At 45.3% G+C, this 17,650-nt stretch overlaps 1 protein-coding gene across 1 annotated transcript in view; it reads left to right on the top strand.

Annotated features, from left to right (window-relative positions):
- Positions 1 to 12,136, top strand: part of SETD7 (SET domain containing lysine methyltransferase 7) — a 47,944-nt gene extending 35,808 nt beyond the window's left edge. The window contains exons 7-8 of the mRNA XM_011374297.2: positions 2,202 to 2,359; positions 6,209 to 12,136. Of these exons, the coding sequence (XP_011372599.1) occupies positions 2,202 to 2,359; positions 6,209 to 6,389 (339 nt within the window). The 3' untranslated portion in view covers positions 6,390 to 12,136. The remainder of the gene's footprint in view (positions 1 to 2,201; positions 2,360 to 6,208) is intronic.
- The last annotated feature ends 5,514 nt before the right edge of the window (positions 12,137 to 17,650 follow it).

Below are 17,650 nucleotides of genomic sequence, written 5' to 3'. Positions count from 1 at the left end.
TGAACTTTTGAGGGACACAAACGTTCACTCGATAGCAGATGTTTTTTTCCTTATTTTGAGCCTTAAAATGATTTTTTTAAGTTCCACAACTATTTCATAGAAAGTAGAAGGGTGCTTTCAATGAGACTTTGTGCAAGACTACACCTCATATCTGAAAAATTGAGATCCAATTGAATTCTGTCAATAACGAATTTCTGAGTGCTTTATAAGGAGACCCCTACTTCTGTCTGTGCAAAAGCTATACAGCTGCCTACATCTATCCAGGAAGGGTTTTATTCCAAAAAATAATTAAAAGTGAAGGCGTTGAATCACCTCTTGCCTTTGAGACACCATCTTCGATATATTTCCCAGATTTCATAATTTTGTCTTCTTTCTTCACAATTAACTTCCTTAAGTGTCTGCTTAAGTTCCAAAAGCTCAGTGCTTTGGGCGTAGCTTGCACGCTTCGCCCAGTCTGACTCGTGCTGAGTGTGTGGGGTTCACACTTACCACTGTGTCCCATGTTCATGTCTTTGCTTTACCGCCATGGAATGATGGGTCATGCATGAAATAATGAAGTTATTGCACATTCAAAGCAGCCGCACAAAGACGAGCTGTGGTCTGGCACACCGTGTCCCCTGGTGGCGACCAGACCACTGTATCAGCAACCCTGAAAGTCCCAGAAATGCAGCATGTGAAAGGTGGCTCGGGATAGCGATATGCAATTTACTTATTAAAATACCTCACAGTTAAGGAAGCCGAAACCCAGAGAGGTTAAACGACTTGCCCAAGGTCACAGATGTAGTAACTCGCAGAGCTCCAGCAGGGTTTCCCATAGCAGAATCTGGCTCTGTGCTGACACTCGCTACGCTGTTCTGTGCACATGAATGAGGCAACCTCCCTGTCCTCATGAAATCAGATTCTGTCGGGGAGATAAGAAAACACGCAACTCATGGCAGCACGAGGTAGATGGCAGCAAGTGCCTTATGTCAGTATCGCATGACGGGTCTGGAATGTTATGATCCATAAAGATTTTCTCCACTTTCATCCTTGCTATATCCCTCCACCTAGAACAGCAGGCACTCAATAAATGTCTCCTGAATGAATCTCAGATACAAATGACAGCTTTAATGTAATTTAGGGGCGGGAGCCTCAGGATACCTCTGAGAGTCAACGGTTTTGTGATCTTCATTGCTCTGAAAGGCTGCTCTGCTGGTATCAACAAATCCTGGGGTGTGGTTTGGAGTGTGGGGTTTGGAGAAGGGCAGGCTGTTGGTTGCACTGGGTAGCGAGTCTGTCCTGCTGTAGGAAAAAAGCACCCTAGTAATCGGTGACTCTGTGCTGGTCACAGTGATTGCCCACGTGCAACAAAGACGTGCGACTTCCCTGGAGTGCAGTTTGGCATTCCTGAGATTTCTGGTTCCACTTGATGTTCTTACTTTTGCTTTTCTTTTGCCTCCTCTTCCTCACTGTAGGGATTCAAGGAATTTGGGGCTGATCAAAAAAAAAAAAGAGATGACCACAAGAAGCAGTAGCACAGAGCGAGCTTCGGGTGGGGCTTGGGCAGGGTTGCTTGAGAGGGGACGTCCTCTTAGCATAGACCATGCAGAGGTTTGTGGCACTGAACCATCATCTAACGGGGAGGAGGGCAGGGAGCTCCTGAGAGAGGGATGAGGGTGGGGCCTACACATCTAGCTGACAGCGAGCGTGGTGAGGAGTCTCTGCGCCAGAGAGCCCCAAGGAACAGCAGCCGTCTGGGGTCTTGGCCATCCTGGGTTTATCCTACCTATTGCTAACAGATGGGGAGCGAGGTGTGTCCCTTGAAAGCAGGCTCTGAAGAGCTAAAATTCGGCTTTGTTTGGGCTATTTAAAAAAACAATTGGATGTGTAAAACTTCAAATTTGGTGCTGGCTGGGCTTTTCAGGTCTCAGCCTGCAGGGAAGAAATAAACAACCTAGGGACATCTGGTTACATTTTTGAGTGTCTTTGTAAGGGACTTCAATCCTTTTCTTCATATAAGACAAGGAAAAATCATAAATCAATAGTATGTTGAGCTGCCTGGTGGTGGCCACAGGCGCCATCCGCAGCTGTGGGATGCTTTAGGCTCTTTTCATGTTTGTGGGACTCAAACCATGAAGTTTCAGGACAAATGAGTTTATATATCTGATGTCCTTTGAGCTTTTGGGAGAAAGGTCCTCTCTGACACTCTGTTATTTTTGCAGGTTGACAGCAGAGACTGGGCCCTTAATGGGAACACCCTCTCCCTTGATGAAGAAACGGTCATTGATGTGCCTGAGCCCTACAACCACGTGTCCAAGTACTGTGCCTCTTTGGGACACAAGGCAAATCACTCCTTTACTCCAAACTGTATCTACGACATGTAAGTGTGGCACCTAGCCTTTGCTGGGCAGATCTGCGCCTCGGGGCCCTGAGATGGAGGAGGGCACGAGACAGGTGTTATGCTGCCGGTCCCTCAGAAATATCTGAAAGCCCCTTGCCAGGGGCCTCATGGGCATGACTTGAAACTTAGAATGTAAACAGCCCGCTCTTTGGCAGGCTAACAAATGGAAAAGTGCTTCAAAGAGTAGAAATGCTCTGGCAATACTATACTTTGTGGTTGCTACTTCACTGTGGCTTTTTTGTCCTTCAGTTGCCTCATTCTGGAAAATTAAGGATAGTGATATTTGAAATAATGGTAAAAATTGAAATTACTCTGCATCACGGAGATTAGGGAACCCCTTTTCTGATGTGAAAGGAAGGAGGAAAACAAAATCCTAATCGCGGGGCATGCAGTCTCGGTGTTGGAAAAGACCTATAAAATCAGAGAATCCCTATTATTTGACAACAGAGAGAAATGAGGTAGTGACACGGGCCGCCATGTGGATGAGCCTTGAGAACATTCTGCCAATTGCAAGAAGCCAGTCACAACGGAACACTAATAAGAATTGTCCACGACAGCCAGATTCATAGAGACGGACTGTAGATCAGTGGCCGCCTACTGCTGGGGGCACCTGGGGGAGATGGGGGTCGACGGCCCATGAGTGTGGGGTTTCTACTGAGGGCAACGCGAGATTCTAAAATTAGGTTTTGGTTGCCCCCAAAATCACTGAATTGTTCACTTTAAAAATGGGTGAATTTTATGATAGATGAATTGCATCTCCACACAGCTGTTGTTTTTAAAGTTCGCGTCATCCTACCTCCGTCCTGGAACTCGAACCTCCCTTTCCAACCGCTAGTTAAACCTCGTCTTGGAAACCCCCAGTGATGGGGAGCCTACTGTTATTCGCAGAGGGGGTGTCTGGACAAACTGAAATAGATATCATGTAATTAGCTTTTGGGCTCTGATGATTAGAAACTTTTTTTATCGAACCCAAATGGGTTTCTCTGTAACATCCGGTCCTAGGTAGCTCCCTTCAATCGCTCTTCCACGTGGTAGTCCTACAAATATTTTAGTAGTTTTCATGTGCCCCTGAATGTTCGCTTCCCAAAATCAGCACCTGACTAAAGGATACAGTTGGCATTCTTTGTCCTATGTCATTGCTGCCCTTGGCTCAGCCTGAGAACGCCAGTTCGTCCAGGAAGCCGTGTGCAGCCGTGTCCACTCGCTGTAGCTTGCAGTCCCTCAGTCCTCTAGCTTGTTAACATAAGCAGGAGAAGATCATGTGCATTCAATCTGTAGGGACATTGCCCGGATTTAACTGTCCCTTCTTGCCTCCCTGAGATGGCTTAAAAATTATTCTGGCAGTGACTTGCTCTCCTTGGCTGTCGGTCACAAGTACTCAAGCTACAACTTCTGTTTAAAGGGCGGGTAGAAATGGCAAAGGACGTGTGTCATGTGAAACGAAACGGACACCGTTATTAACTCCAAGGCTTTCGTAGCCGATGTGAATCAGGCCAGAGCCTCATTCTGAGCTGCACACAGCTTAACAGCAACCCTTTAAAGCAGGGGCGATGGACGATAATAAACGCGACTTAGACGGCTGTTTTAAAACAAATCAGTTCAGTGATTTCACTGCAAGACATGATTCTTCTCACCAAAAAGAAGGGAGCACAGGAGACAAGAAAAGGAACCATTTGTGAAAAATCAAGTTCCTGTCCTGTTCAGGGTTATTTTTTCAATGTGACCAATTAGTTATTTGGGGCAATGGGAAGACTACCTGAAGAATAACCAGATATAAAATGCAGATACCAATTCAGAGCATTCGTTTGTTTCTAAAATCATCGGTATCGTCATGCACTCCCAACATAAACGAACCAACACCTCTGTAAACTGTTATAACTGTCGTCAGGTACAAGATGCCGCAGGGACAAACAGTCAAGAGCTACTTTCCTACCTGTAAATATAGGTAACGTGTTGACAAGGAGCCAGACCACGGGGTGCAGAGTTTTGGTTTGACAGCTAATACTCCAGCTAATGTTTGCCACGCACTTACTCTAAGCTGGTGAGGTGCTAACGGCCTCGCGGGCATCACCTCACGCAGTCCTTCCAGGACCTTCGTGGGGCATCTCCTGGCTCCATTCCAGGTCACAGACGGGAAATGCAGGTCTCTCAGTCAAGGGGGTCACGTGTTCCTAACTGCCGCGTCTTAGCACCGCCCTCAGGAGCAACACCTGAAACTGAGTTCTTCCTTTTCAGTCTGTTCATCTTCTGCTCTCTGAAAATAATGATCATGAGCAGGAAAATGAAAATACGAGAGGATTATAAGAGAAGTCTTGGGGTTCTCATGGGATTTTTTTTTTTTTTCTGTGTACCAGAAGATTAACTAGAGCTCTATTTCAGGAGTGTTATTTTTTAACGAAATATTTTAATTTAAAGACAAAGAATCGTGATTTTAATAAGGAATTCCTGAGCCCCTGGTCCAGGGCTCGCCTCTGCGACGGAGCCCAGCCTGAGAATTCTGTGCACGTGAATGTTCTCACACACGCACAGGCACTCGGCATAGCAGCTGAGATTAGTTGAGTCCTCACGTTGTGCCAGGCGCTGTGTGAGGTGCTTTATTTACGTGACCCTGTGTTGTCACAACGACAACTCTTGTCCGATAAGGATTACTACTAGCGTTACGATTTTGCAGATGAGGAGAGTGAAATTTCCAAGAGGGCGCCGTAATCATGGGCGGAACCAGGGCTCACATTAAAGTCTCTGACCCCAGCTCAAGTCTGCTTTCCAGGAAAAGTGACCCTGGGGAGGGTGGACACAGAGGCCCCTGGAGTAAGGACAACGTTGTTCCTTTTAACCCCATGTGAAGATGTCCCCAAGCCACAGACGTACTCCTTTCCCACCACCGATAGAGGGAACCAGCCAAGGACTTGACTCACTCCCCGTAAGCCAGTGTCCTTTGGGCCGGAAACTTTTCCTTTGGTGTCTCAATGCCCTTTGTTAGAAATGTGACAATACATGAATGAGACTGATTTGACCAGGTGCATATGAAAACAAAGCACATTTCTTTCTGGCCATCCCATGCATGTACCTTTTTGGGGTTTGGGCAGCTGTGAGGTAGCTGAGTCCACTACTTGTTTGCTTCCTGTCTCTGTGAAGGGAGCTGGGCAGGTGAGCCGGGCTGGGAGCCTTTGGCAGAGGATCATAGCACAGTGACCGCCCTGCCTGTTTCTGAGAGGACTCCTTACAGGAGGAGAGGATGCTTCCCGGGGAAATAGTGAAGAAGCGAGTTGGCAGTGAGGTCAAGACTCTTCCCTCTTGGAGAGAAATCTCCATCTACATTTCTGCTGGGAAAGGTCACCTCTGCCATCTGTATGGGGCGGAATACGGTGCCTTTCGCTTTTGTACATCCACAAGGCTCTTCTTACAACTCCAGAATCGCCCTTCCCCCCAGGTACAGCCACGTGGGTGATCCCATGCGGCAGGCCAGGTGAGCTGCATGCTGACAGGCAGCTGGATCTGATTTCTCATTAAGGACAGCATTTTGTCATTGACCATGATTGTTTGTTTACACATACAGAGTGCCAAATATGCTCACAAAGGCAGGTAGAGCATGCTTTTTAAAACTTTGATGTGTCTATGAATCACCTGAGGGTATCGTTAAAATGCAGGTGTCAGTCCAGCAGGTCTGGGGTGGGGCTGAGCCTCCCCGTTAGCACACGCCGAGGACGTAGCCACCGTGTCAGGGAAGGGCCCGGGGGTGGGAGGGGGGTGATTTCCTGCATCAGCCCCCCTCCCCCAGTCTTCGCCCCTCACCTACCTGGGAATGACTGTGCGCATCTCCCCGTCTAGGTTTGTCCACCCCCGCTTTGGGCCCATCAAATGCATCCGCACCCTCCGAGCTGTGGAGGCCAATGAGGAGCTCACTGTGGCCTACGGCTATGACCACAGCCCCCCAGGGAAGAGCGGGCCCGAAGCGCCCGAGTGGTACCAGGTGGAGCTGAAGGCCTTCCAGGCCGCCCAGCGGAAGTGAAGGACCTGGCTCTGGGCTCCGGGGACCCGGAGTGGAAACTTGGATCTATGCACTACGTTTATCCGACAACGGGACAACCAGGGACTGCTCGCGCTGTGACATCACTTCCTCTCACTCCGCCTTCGCAACGACTTTCTCGCATACTAACTAGGTTTGACTGGATTACTCATGCCAGATTTAAAATTAGCTAGCCTTGCAGCAGCGTCCTACTGAGAGGTATTGCCGAGCACTTGACATAAGACAGCGTGATATTCTTGGGTGGTTCACATCTAAATCTGGACCACACTGAGATGCCAAATGATTAGACTGAAAAAGGGAAAGGGAGTTTTTCAGTCATTTTTAGTCAGTGGTTTTTCCATGATGGTTTTTTTTTTTTTCCCCCTACGGCCAATGCAAAGTGTGTTGTTATCACACTTGCAGATGTGCCGTATGGAGGAGAGAATTACTACATTTTTATTCTCTGAATGTAGTAAAATTTGCCTTCTAACCTTTGATCTGTATCTTGCAATAGAATGGCTTTGTTTTTTTTTTTTTCCTAGCGCACAGAACCCTACTCTTTCAGCCCTTTCCACCCCTCAGTCCTCCTCTCTATCTTAGATACCTTGGACAGGAGAAAACTTCCCAGTGGACTTTGCATCAGTGCCAGTGTGTAGGTCTCTCTGGCTCTTTCTATATCATTGTTTCATTATTACGTCCTACTATAAAGAACTGGCTCGTAGAGCTGGTGTATTATTATAGAATTCTTATTCTCGCATGTAAACAAAGATATCTTTGCTTTAAGATGTGAAAAGACAGAGTTTACTTCGTTTGCATTAAGTTATGGAAGAGTTGTAATATATACTTTAAGGAAGGAGAGAGGGAACTTAGTATTTCTAAGCAGTAACTGTGGCAACTTTGCAATACCTTCAATAGTGCTAGTAATTTTTTTCTCCTGGCATACACATTAAATGTACATAACAGAGCAGTCTGGCTTGTGGCACAGTGCATTGAATTCAAAAGTTAAATAGCAAACTTGAATTCTAACACAGAATTCACAAGTTTGTTTTTGTTTTTGTTTTTTTTTTTACAATCGCTACTGTTAAGAGAGACATACTGATCACTAGGTACAAATCGAACCTTAATGCTAAAACTCTTCATCATTGTAATTTCAAAGCACTTATCTGCTTCAGAGCATTGTGAATTAAGAATAACACCTGTATAGTTTAAAAGCAATGATATCAATAGCATTTCAGCCATTTTGCAAGCCATATATAATCCCAGCTGCAGAAATAAGGAGAAAAGCCCTGTTTTTAGTTTAGCTGATTAGATATGTAACATTACTGGGATTGCTCTGAATGAATTCTGAGAGTCTGGGATTTGGGGAAGCACCCTCACCACATACCAAAGCTGTGTCTTCTTTAGATGCCTGGATGAGGCAACTGGAAGCTCTGGGGAGCAGCAGCTGCTCTGACCTGCAGCTGTCAAGGGCAGCACCTGTTGCCTGAGCCAGTTCGGTCTTGAAAGCTAAAGTCTTCCAAGCTGTAGCCTGCAGTGAGCTCTGGCTAGTAGAGAAGGCTTGCTGGGAGGGGGAAAAGAGTAAAACAGGCAGAAAAAAAGGGTTTGATATTTCTTGTCAATTACATATTGCTCTTAGGAAGAATTTAACAGAAGTGTTTGATTGACGGCTGCCCACAACTTTCCGTCCAGGCGGCCCCTGGGCACAGGATTCAGCCCTCAAGGCGGTGACAAAGGCAGCGCTTCTCTCTTTCACAAGGCCAGGTTTCTGGAGCTCCGCTCCCCAGCAGGGCTGGAGCGGGTGACAGTGGCTTCTGCACAGATACTGAAGTTTCACACGTGAGAGGTTGGCAGGGCTGCCAGAAAGATCGCCCACAAGGGAACTGAAGAGAGTGTTTAGATTAAAAGGTGCCAGGGTAGGATCGCTTCTAGTCTGTAGAAAGAGACCAATCTGTAAACTGTGACAGAGGGACAGTCTTGGGACTTGTTTTCTGATGATAGGTGCTTTAATTCAAATGGGTCCCAAAGCAAGTGACTGTTAGCAGGAGAAAGATGGCTTTAATTAACCCCAGTCGGTTGGGCCGTGGAGTCAGGGCAGGGAGCAAGGTCAAGGAGAAGATGACACAGGTCACACCTCCAATGTAGCTACAATCAAAGACTTCATTCCTGAGGGCGATATTGCTTTGGCTGAGGCTGCAATAGGGTATAACTTCTGTCCTAATGGGCTACTCTTATTATACCACTCAGACGGAACCTTCCTTTCTTTCTGTCTTCCTTCCTTCCTTCCTTCCTTCCTTCCTTCCTTCTTCTTCTTCTTCTTCTTTCTTTCTTTCTTTCTTTCTTTCTTTCTTTCTTTCTTTCCTTTCTTTCTTTCTCTTCCTTTCTTTCTTTCCTTCTCTCTTTCTTTCTCTCTTTCTTTTTGATAAAAAGGATTGAAGAGTTGTAAGTAGTGTTTAACCAACTAATACGTTTTTCAAATTAGATATTGGACGACAACACTCTGAGTTTAAAACCCAGCAGTGTGTCTGTGTTTGACCTTCAGACGAATCAGAGGCCACAAGACACCCAAGTGGAGCCTTCTTCTCTCCCTCCCGTCCTCTGTGTGTCCTCTGGCTCTTCCCTCCCCTGCCCTGTCTCCTCCCTCTTTCTCTCTTGTCTGTGACAATGCCTGGCTGGGCGTCCCTGTGTGACAACACCCCAGCTGATCTTTCCCGCTCTGTGCCCCTCTCTCCTCCACGTCCTGAGCTTCTGTCCCGCCAGTATCTCCGGCTCCCTGTGCCCTTCAGACCCTCTCTCTTTCCTTCTTTGGGGACCTCTCTCCATTTGCTCTGTGCCTGTGTCTGCTCTCTCCTTGCCCTCCCCCCCGCCCCACCCCGCCACACACACATCAGGCTTTGTCACGGGGTAGAACTGGAGGGGGACTTGAGAGTCACTGTGTTCTGTAGGTAGGAAAAGACGTCGAAGGGGTTGGTGCTCCCTAAGGAAGAAGCTCGTGAGGAAATCAGAGTGTGCTCCTTGTTTGAGCCGAAGTCTGAGGTGGGCAAAGCCTCGGGTGTATTTTTCTGCTGAGCCTTCACATCTGCTGTGGAAGGAAATTCGTCAGGAAGCAGCCTAAGCTGATAGTTTCATCAGCATCATAATCACAACAGAAATGAGGAAGATTCCATGTGCTGGGGAACCAAGAAACCACTTTTTGCTCACCCCAAAACCAGCCGGTGCCTGTGAGTGCGCAGGACGCCATGGTGTCAACGAGATTCACTCAGAGCCATCTCAGCCCGATTCCTGCATGACTAGACCTTCCCTTAGCAGCTTTTTTACGATGAAATATTATCTTGTGTTAGAGTTAGGAATAGGGACTAATCTGTAGGAGTATGTCCCCAAATGGACATTCGAATGGACTAACCAAAAACAGCTGTAAGGACTGAATTTCCGGCAAAGGAACGACGACGTTAAAAAGCAGCAGGTCAGGAAGACTCCAGCTTGGCAGGGCCTGTTCTTTCGTTAACCCGCTTCACCCGGGTCTACCTGAGAAACTCAAAAGGAAGGTCATTTTTCAAGACCTCTTGGAACCTGACTGGGGCTGTGGTTAAACTTATCTGCCCTCGGGGGGTTCTTCACACTTGAAAAATCACCAACAACCTGAAAAGGCCAACACAGGTGGAGGCCAAGTGTAACCATTTACAACATTTATTCGTAACTATTAAAATGACAGTAACTGTGAACGGTGAATTCAAGGGTTGTCTTCTCAGTGAGACAGTGTGTGGCACTGTAGTGACTTTCCTTTAAATACATAAAAACTTTAAATCACTCACTGCAAAATGCATTTGAGATTTTCCAAGAAGGTACAGTTTTCCATTTTGCTTTGTTTTAAAACAGTTGCCCCAAGTTTCTGTCTGAAGAGTAGTGACTTAGAATCCAGACCTCTTTTGTTTTAGAAAAACAAGCAAAACTACGTTGCAAGAATGATAGTTGTAATGTTTATTTGCCACAGATCAAAGGTTCACAAACTCTATTAAATTTACATCTACCTGAGGTACCTCGATGGATTGTTTTTTCTTTGATCTTTCCTTCAGGAATTGGAGCCTCGGTGTCACTTTTTTTATTTTAAAAATACTACATTTTAATAGTTTTATTTTGCCAAACGTGTGCATACATACTCAAAGCAATGAAACTATTTCAAGCCATACAGCCACCGGAGTGGAAACCCTTCTCACAAATTTTAATGTGTTTGTATGTAAATAGATGTTTGTATGAAATATTTTCATGGTAGAATGAATATATTTAAATGAAGTTGAATTATTCCAGTGCTATTTAAACAAATTGCAAAATTTTTGGTGAGAATTATCTGAGTCTATCGAGATATCACGCAGATCAATTTTGATTTTTAAAAATCAAAAGCCTACAAATAACTCTGACCCAAGGCAACTTCCTGGCGTTGTTGCATCTGACGTGGAGAGAGCTTGTAGGCTTCCCCAGTGCCTCAGCCGCTTCCTGGTGTAAGTTAGGTGCTCGTGGAGGTGTGTCCACCTTTTAGTGACATCGCTCTGGGCCTTACGGGGGCCTGCGAGTGAATTCGAGGCATTAGAGACACTGGTGCATTTATCCGGAGCACAATTTCTTTGCAGGGCAGCAGAATCAGAAGCCAGATGCGGCCGTGCGACCCTCAGAACGGGGTTTTCTGGCCGCATCCACCGCCACCCTTTACTGCCTAGTCACACATGTCAGGGAGGCTGCCCTCAGTGGAGTTGGGGTTCAGACCCCAGGGTGGGACTTCACGGTTTTGCCAGCAGTCCCTGCCTCCTGACCTCCACCTCACAGAGAGGAAGGAGGAGGGTGCAGCTGGCAAGGGGCCCATTTGTCAGCACAGTTCATTTCCTGTCTCAGCTCTGGGAGACTATGCACGTTAGCACCAAACTTCCAACCAGAGAGAGACGTCCTCGGATAACGCCAGTCCGTGCTTCCTCTGTCTGTGACTTTAATACCAAGACCAATCACACCCCTGGGACATACCTCCCAACACTCCCGACCTTTATGTTACTAGAACACTCCTTTATAATGATATTCAACTTGAGTGGGGGTTTTCTTTTTTCCACTTTGGTCCTGGATATAATGAAATGATAAATTTTATGACAAATTTTCACTGTGTATACTAGCAATATGTACACACATGCCAATATATCTTAACATATCGATGTGGTTACATTTTGGGTTACTATAATTAATCTTGATTCACGTATTGGGAAATATGGGGACTACATTATGCCTGCTTATCATAGAAGAAATTAGGTTTATGGTTCTGAGCTCCCTAATTCAAAAGTTCTTCCTCCTGGGTTTTCTACGTTCTCTATTTATCCTGAAATGCATTTATGAGGTTGTGAGGTATGTTTGAGGATTGAAAGCCAGGGGTACGCTTTTAGCATTTATTGCAACCAAAAGTTACCCCCATCACAGTTTAAGAGCATCTTTGATTGGTCTTTTGTGGAATTTGAACTAAATCTATGAGCCTTATTCAATATCTATAATTCTATGATTTTTTTAATTATGGGAAATTAATGAAAGATGTTTACATGAATAATGTTTGCCCTTACTGTGTTATGAATGAGTTTTTTGTAGTGTGTCTGGGTGCATGTGCAAGAGAGTAGGAAAAATGTTTCTGAAACAAAACTTGACAAATATTTGTAATGAAAAGTAAATAAAGATTGCTATAATTGCGCTATAGAAACAATGCAAGTATTAAACAAAATATACAATCATCTGTCATCGTCTTCCTTTGGTCATCAAGAGCAAAAAGGTAGTAATGTTTTTGTTATGATGCGTCCACCTGTATATTTAAGTTATTGAGCAAACTTTACATGTTAAGTTGTTTAAAAACATCATGAACCACTTTCCATTTTCAAAGCATCGTCGTAAGACCCGAGGAGGGGTACAGAAAGATTAGGAGCTCGCTGCATGTTTGCCATGACTCACATACACCCGTGAATCCAGAAAAATTAGCAAGACCAACCAAAAGTGTCTAATTAATGACACAAATGTTAATGGTATTGAACGTAAACGATATGATCAGGGAAACTAACTGGAGGGTTGGAATGCAAAACTAAAACAACGGCCCTCACTGGCCCCCTTGTCTGCACCCCATGGAAGTCCACAGGCCACATCAGGCTACAGCGCACACTCGACTGCTTAATGAGTTAAACGTCTCACTCACCATCAGTTGACAGCCTTGGGCATCCAGCAACTGCATCTTACTGGGTGCTTACAAAGCATTCTCCAAATATTTGATGTGAGAAGGACTGAACTAGACTATCTTTTTTAAAAAAAAAAAAAGACACCATGTTCTCAGTTCGTTCATTTATTTGACCTGTATTTCTTAAGCTTTACCATCCTGCAGTCACTATTCTAGGTCATTAACAAATCTGCAAACAAAAAACAAAGTCCCTGCCTGGTGGAACTTACGTTTTCATGGGGACACTGGTTGTAAACCAGCCAGGGGATGCTGCATGCGCCTGGTAGGTGCTGTGGAATGGGTAAGTGGGTACAGAGTGTTGGGGGAGAGGTGCAGGGCAAGACTGGGGAGACCTCTCTGAGAGAGGAATCTGGGGAAGGCTCGCAGGCCAGGAGGGGATTCAAGGAGCCAAGCCCCTTCCGGGGGGGGGTCAGGGAGTTCGTCCAGGAAAGTGGGGCTCCTGGCACGCAGGGATGTCTGGGTGATGTACCCAGAGGGAACTAGTTTTTGTAGGGCCCCCAAAGCCATTTTAACGACTTTATTTTTAACTTGGAGTGCCATGGGAGGTCAACCTGCGGTGTAAAACAAAGCAGCTTCGTCCAGCTTAGTTTACTGCAGGTCCAAAACACGCTTCTGACATTTTGGATTGCTCTCAGCCCTTCCATCCGTGGGCTCTGAACAGAAGTGCGGTCAGACCTGCCTTCCCCCTGCAACAGGATCACTCTAGCTGTTAACAGGTAGGGATGGACTGGAGTGGGGGTGGGGACCCAGGTGGGAACCGGAAGTGCAAAATGGCAGGGAGTGGGGGCGGTGGGGGGCTGAGGGTGACGAGAGCGGCTGAATTTCGGATTTAGCAATAAAGACAGAGACGGTAGAATTTGCCAAGACGTGGGGTTAGGTATTTTAAAATGTAGGTTTTATTATTCAGGTGCGGTGAGACCAACAGATCAGGAGACAAGATCGTTCCGGTTTGCAAACGGAGGGGCGCACCGCGCCAGGGGCCACACGGGGACGCACCAGGGACAGTTGGGGAGGGGGAATGCGGGTCAGAGCCTCTACTGCGGCTTCTGGGGAAAGGCAGGCGAGGCAGGGCAAGCAAGTTTAGGATTGAATAGTTTCAGTGGTGCTGGGGTACAGGTCTTGCCTTTAGCGGTCTGAGACCTGGCTCTGGGGCAGAGTGGCCCCGAGTGTAAGAGCCTGTACAGCAGCTTGTTGCCACACAGGCTCTGGATTGGTTGGTTTGCATATGAAAGACACGAGTTGTCTGCTGTCTCTAGGGATTGGTAGCCCAGGGTCAGCAGGACCCAGGTGTCAAAGCGTCAGAATAAAAAGACGAGCTTTCTACATTGGGAAATAAGGAGTCTAAGCTGACTCTGAAGTTTGGTCTGAGCAGATAAAAGAATGGAGTCATCACTTGTGAAAATAACTTCTGTCACTGCCAATAATACTGATGGTCTGGCCCCAAATCGCCTGCACGACCCGTTGTTACTTCTGGTTCCAGAACAACTGCTTGATGTCTTCATGGTCCAGCTCCCTCTCGTGGTGAGGGTTCGTTCTCATCCTGCTGAAATGAAAACTATCAAACAAAAAGAACTTTAGCAAATGGATGATTTAATACATTTGAAAAACAAACATGAACACCGGGCTGATGTTTATTCCTATCATCAGGTTGATCTTGAACTAGCCAAATGAAGATACCATTTCCAGGGCTTTTGTATTTTTAAATAAGCCCAAATTTCGAAAGGGTACTATTGGAGGCTGCAGCCAATTACATTGAACAAAGCTGATATATCGTTTAAAACAAACAAAAGCATTTTTATGTCATGTAGCTCTTTAAAACTGATCTGGCTAGAGCACAGTTTTCTGCAAAACATGGGTTATGAGTTCATTAGTCCTAAATTAATCTAATCTCGTGCCTCTCTGATTTATCACTTGTTTTTCTTTGTTTTTTAATGAGTCATCTGTGGTGCGGTCAGAGTCATGAATCACCAGGGGAAGTTACCTTCCAATGAACCACATGCACAGACTACACACACTCAGATGGAAGGATGTACAGACCAGCAGCCTCTCGAATTTCTTTTAGACTCTGGAATCCAGCTCCTAGCCCAGGCAGAGGAATGTAGTTTCTCCAAAACAAGGAAATCTTAAGTAGCTCGGAATAAAAAATGGAGTTATAGTCAGGCCTCCCATGTGAGCAGGATGCACGCTGAGGGGAGTCGTGTCCATCTCATGTTTACTAAAATTGGTCCCTAAAAGGAAACTAACTTATCCCAATAGAATGGGGATATTACAGAAATTTCTAGAAAATTTTTTACATAGTAGATCTATTCAAAAGATAGCATTCAGCCAATGTGTGTATGTGTCGTGTGTGTGTTGTGTGTATGTGGTGTGTGTGGCTTGTGTTCAGTGTGTAGTGTATGCATGGTGCGTATGAGTGTGTGTATGTGTTGTGTGTGTGGTGTGTGTGTGTGGTGTGTGTGCGTGGTGTATGTGCATGGTGCGTATGAGTGTGTGTTGTATGTGCGGTGTGTATGAGTATGTGTTATGTGTGTGGTGTGTATGAGTGTATGTATATGAGTATGTGTGTTGTGTGTGTGGCTTGTGTGCATGGTGTGCATGAGTGTGTGTGTTGTGTGTGTGCAGGAGCATCGCTTATCTAGTGTAAGACTTGCTGCACCCACAACTCCATGGGACGCGGCCAGAAACCTGAAAGCACGCGACTGCTGAGCAGCCAGTAGCTACTCAAGTTTATGCACTTTGCCCTGTGGAACAACGCTGACCCAGCCACCATGGAACATCAGATTCCAGCGTCACAGTCTCTGACCCGGTGAGATGTGAGAGCCAGCAAGAGCGAAGGGTGGGAGAAGAATTAGAAAAATGCAGCTGGTTTTCTAGAAGTCTCTTTTCCAGTTTTTCAACACCGCGGCTTAAAAACGGACTGAACACTCTCTGCTCAGGTTCTTGGCATGTGCTTCCCCAGCTTCGGGGGGCAGAGTCACCTGGGAACATGGGAACTACGCAGGTCCTCGGACCCCTCCCAGAGATCCTGCTTGTGAACCAAGCCCCCAGGCAGCACACAGAACGCCTGTTTCCGCTCTCCAGTGCAGTCCGATAAGCGATGTTCAGAATGATATTCCTGAATAATTAAGATCAAAGTAGATGGAATGTGTTCTGCCTAATGGCAATGGGTAATTGTTGGAACATAGGCTTCCTCCAAGAACTCCGAAACAGCTCGCTGGGAGCCGTGTTAAGATCAGGGCAGAGCTACCTAAAGTCACCAGGGGAAGAAAAATATGGCTCTCAAACCAGCAGGACTTGATTTGATCAAATATCTTTTAAAATAATCAGGATGTTTTTGAATTTTCTTCAAATTGCAATACAGGAAGTGGGGGAAGTGGATGTGGACGTGCATAAAAGCAGACTGGCCGAGTGTGGTTAATGATTGAAGTTGGCAATGGATACATGGGGGTTCATTATCTTATCCTGTGTATTTTTACATGTTTCCAAATCTACATTAAAAAATGTTAAAGAAAAAAAGGAAATTAAAGAAGAGAAAGTTATTAACTATAAACATATCAAAAAACAAGTGTCACAGAGGCAAACATTACCTGTCCTAATTCTGTCCAAGTGATTGCCTTCCTTGGATTTCCTGGGCTCATCGGCAAGCTAATCTGTACTGTGAAATGGATCTATTAGGTGGCATGAAATATTACACGTATGTAAGTGGAAATCCCTTGTCCTCATTCCTGAAAAAAATGCTCTCTTTGATGGTGCTAGCACAGCTCCTCAATCCACAGTCATAGTCTTCATTATCTGTGACTAGACTAGAATTCTGGTTCTAATTTTTGTCTTACAAGTTTGGTTAAAGACTGTCCTGAAAGGTGTAGCTATTCACACTGCGCTGACAAGATATCCAGGTTCTGAGCCTATCAAAACCAGGAAGAGCACTAAGCCAAGGAAAATTTCCTAAAATAATGAATGTCTCCTGACGTAATCTCTAGGAAGAAACCAGCAAGGTCAATAAACACACCCCGCCCAGCTTGTGGTCGCTTCCTGTGAACTTCTAGAGTAACAATAGCATAATTTATTGAATGTTTACTATTCAGCAAGCATTGTACTGGGTACTTTCCATTAGCTGTGTCACTTAATTTTCATAGTAGAAAACAGTGCATGTATGTAATTACTTGGGAAAGAATTCCATCCTAACTGGTTAAAAGAAAAAATGCAAGCAAGAGTTTCATTAATCTGAAAAAATGTATCTGTTGAATATTCATTGTGTATAATCTATAATACCATAGTCATGCTCCAATACCATGTGAAAACATATATATATAGACAGAGAGAGAGAGAGATACATAGGCAATTATTAAGCATTGTTTTTCTAAATAGAATTTCATTGACACTCCTATCTCATTACGAAGAATTATAAAGAGTTAACCATTTAAGATTGTATTACTAGTAAATCCACTTAACCAGGCACCTGTAAACCTGTCTTGTCACAATCCACTGAAAGTGCATGGCAAGTGGAGGTGCTGCTTGCTGTGAGCCTCTCTGCTGCGAAAGGCATATGTCTGTCCGACATCCGATGCGAATGCATGTATTAAATATTCGCAATGCTGGACTTCTATCTGTGTCTACATCATATTTTAAAATCCTTCCCCTGCTCCCATGGATTGTCTTCCACATCTTCTGGGGTGCATGCTCTTGTTATTCTGTTTGGTGGAACGACATTTGTTAGTATAATAAAAGACACTATTTTCTACTTTTTCTTTTCATTTTTAAAAGCCTTCTTTCCATTCCTAAGTCTGGTCCAATAACCCTGGCACCCCCCACAGTGCCCTTCAGCTGTGGTAATTGCCCAGGTACACTGGATGCTGAGCACGCAGTTGGAAGAATGGTTCACCAGTAGACACAGCAGGACACGTGTGACTGGGGTCATCCTTTAGCACGGTCCAGAATAATGAAAAGTCGTGAGAAGAGCACCTTCGATTTGAGGCCAAACGTCGGGAGTTTGTGCTCTTTAACACTGTTTCCCCATTGTAAA

This window comes from Pteropus vampyrus, unplaced genomic scaffold (assembly GCF_000151845.1).
Source record: "Pteropus vampyrus isolate Shadow unplaced genomic scaffold, Pvam_2.0 Scaffold243, whole genome shotgun sequence".
Lineage (NCBI taxonomy): Eukaryota > Metazoa > Chordata > Mammalia > Chiroptera > Pteropodidae > Pteropus > Pteropus vampyrus.
This window is presented reverse-complemented; position numbering and strand designations above follow the sequence as displayed.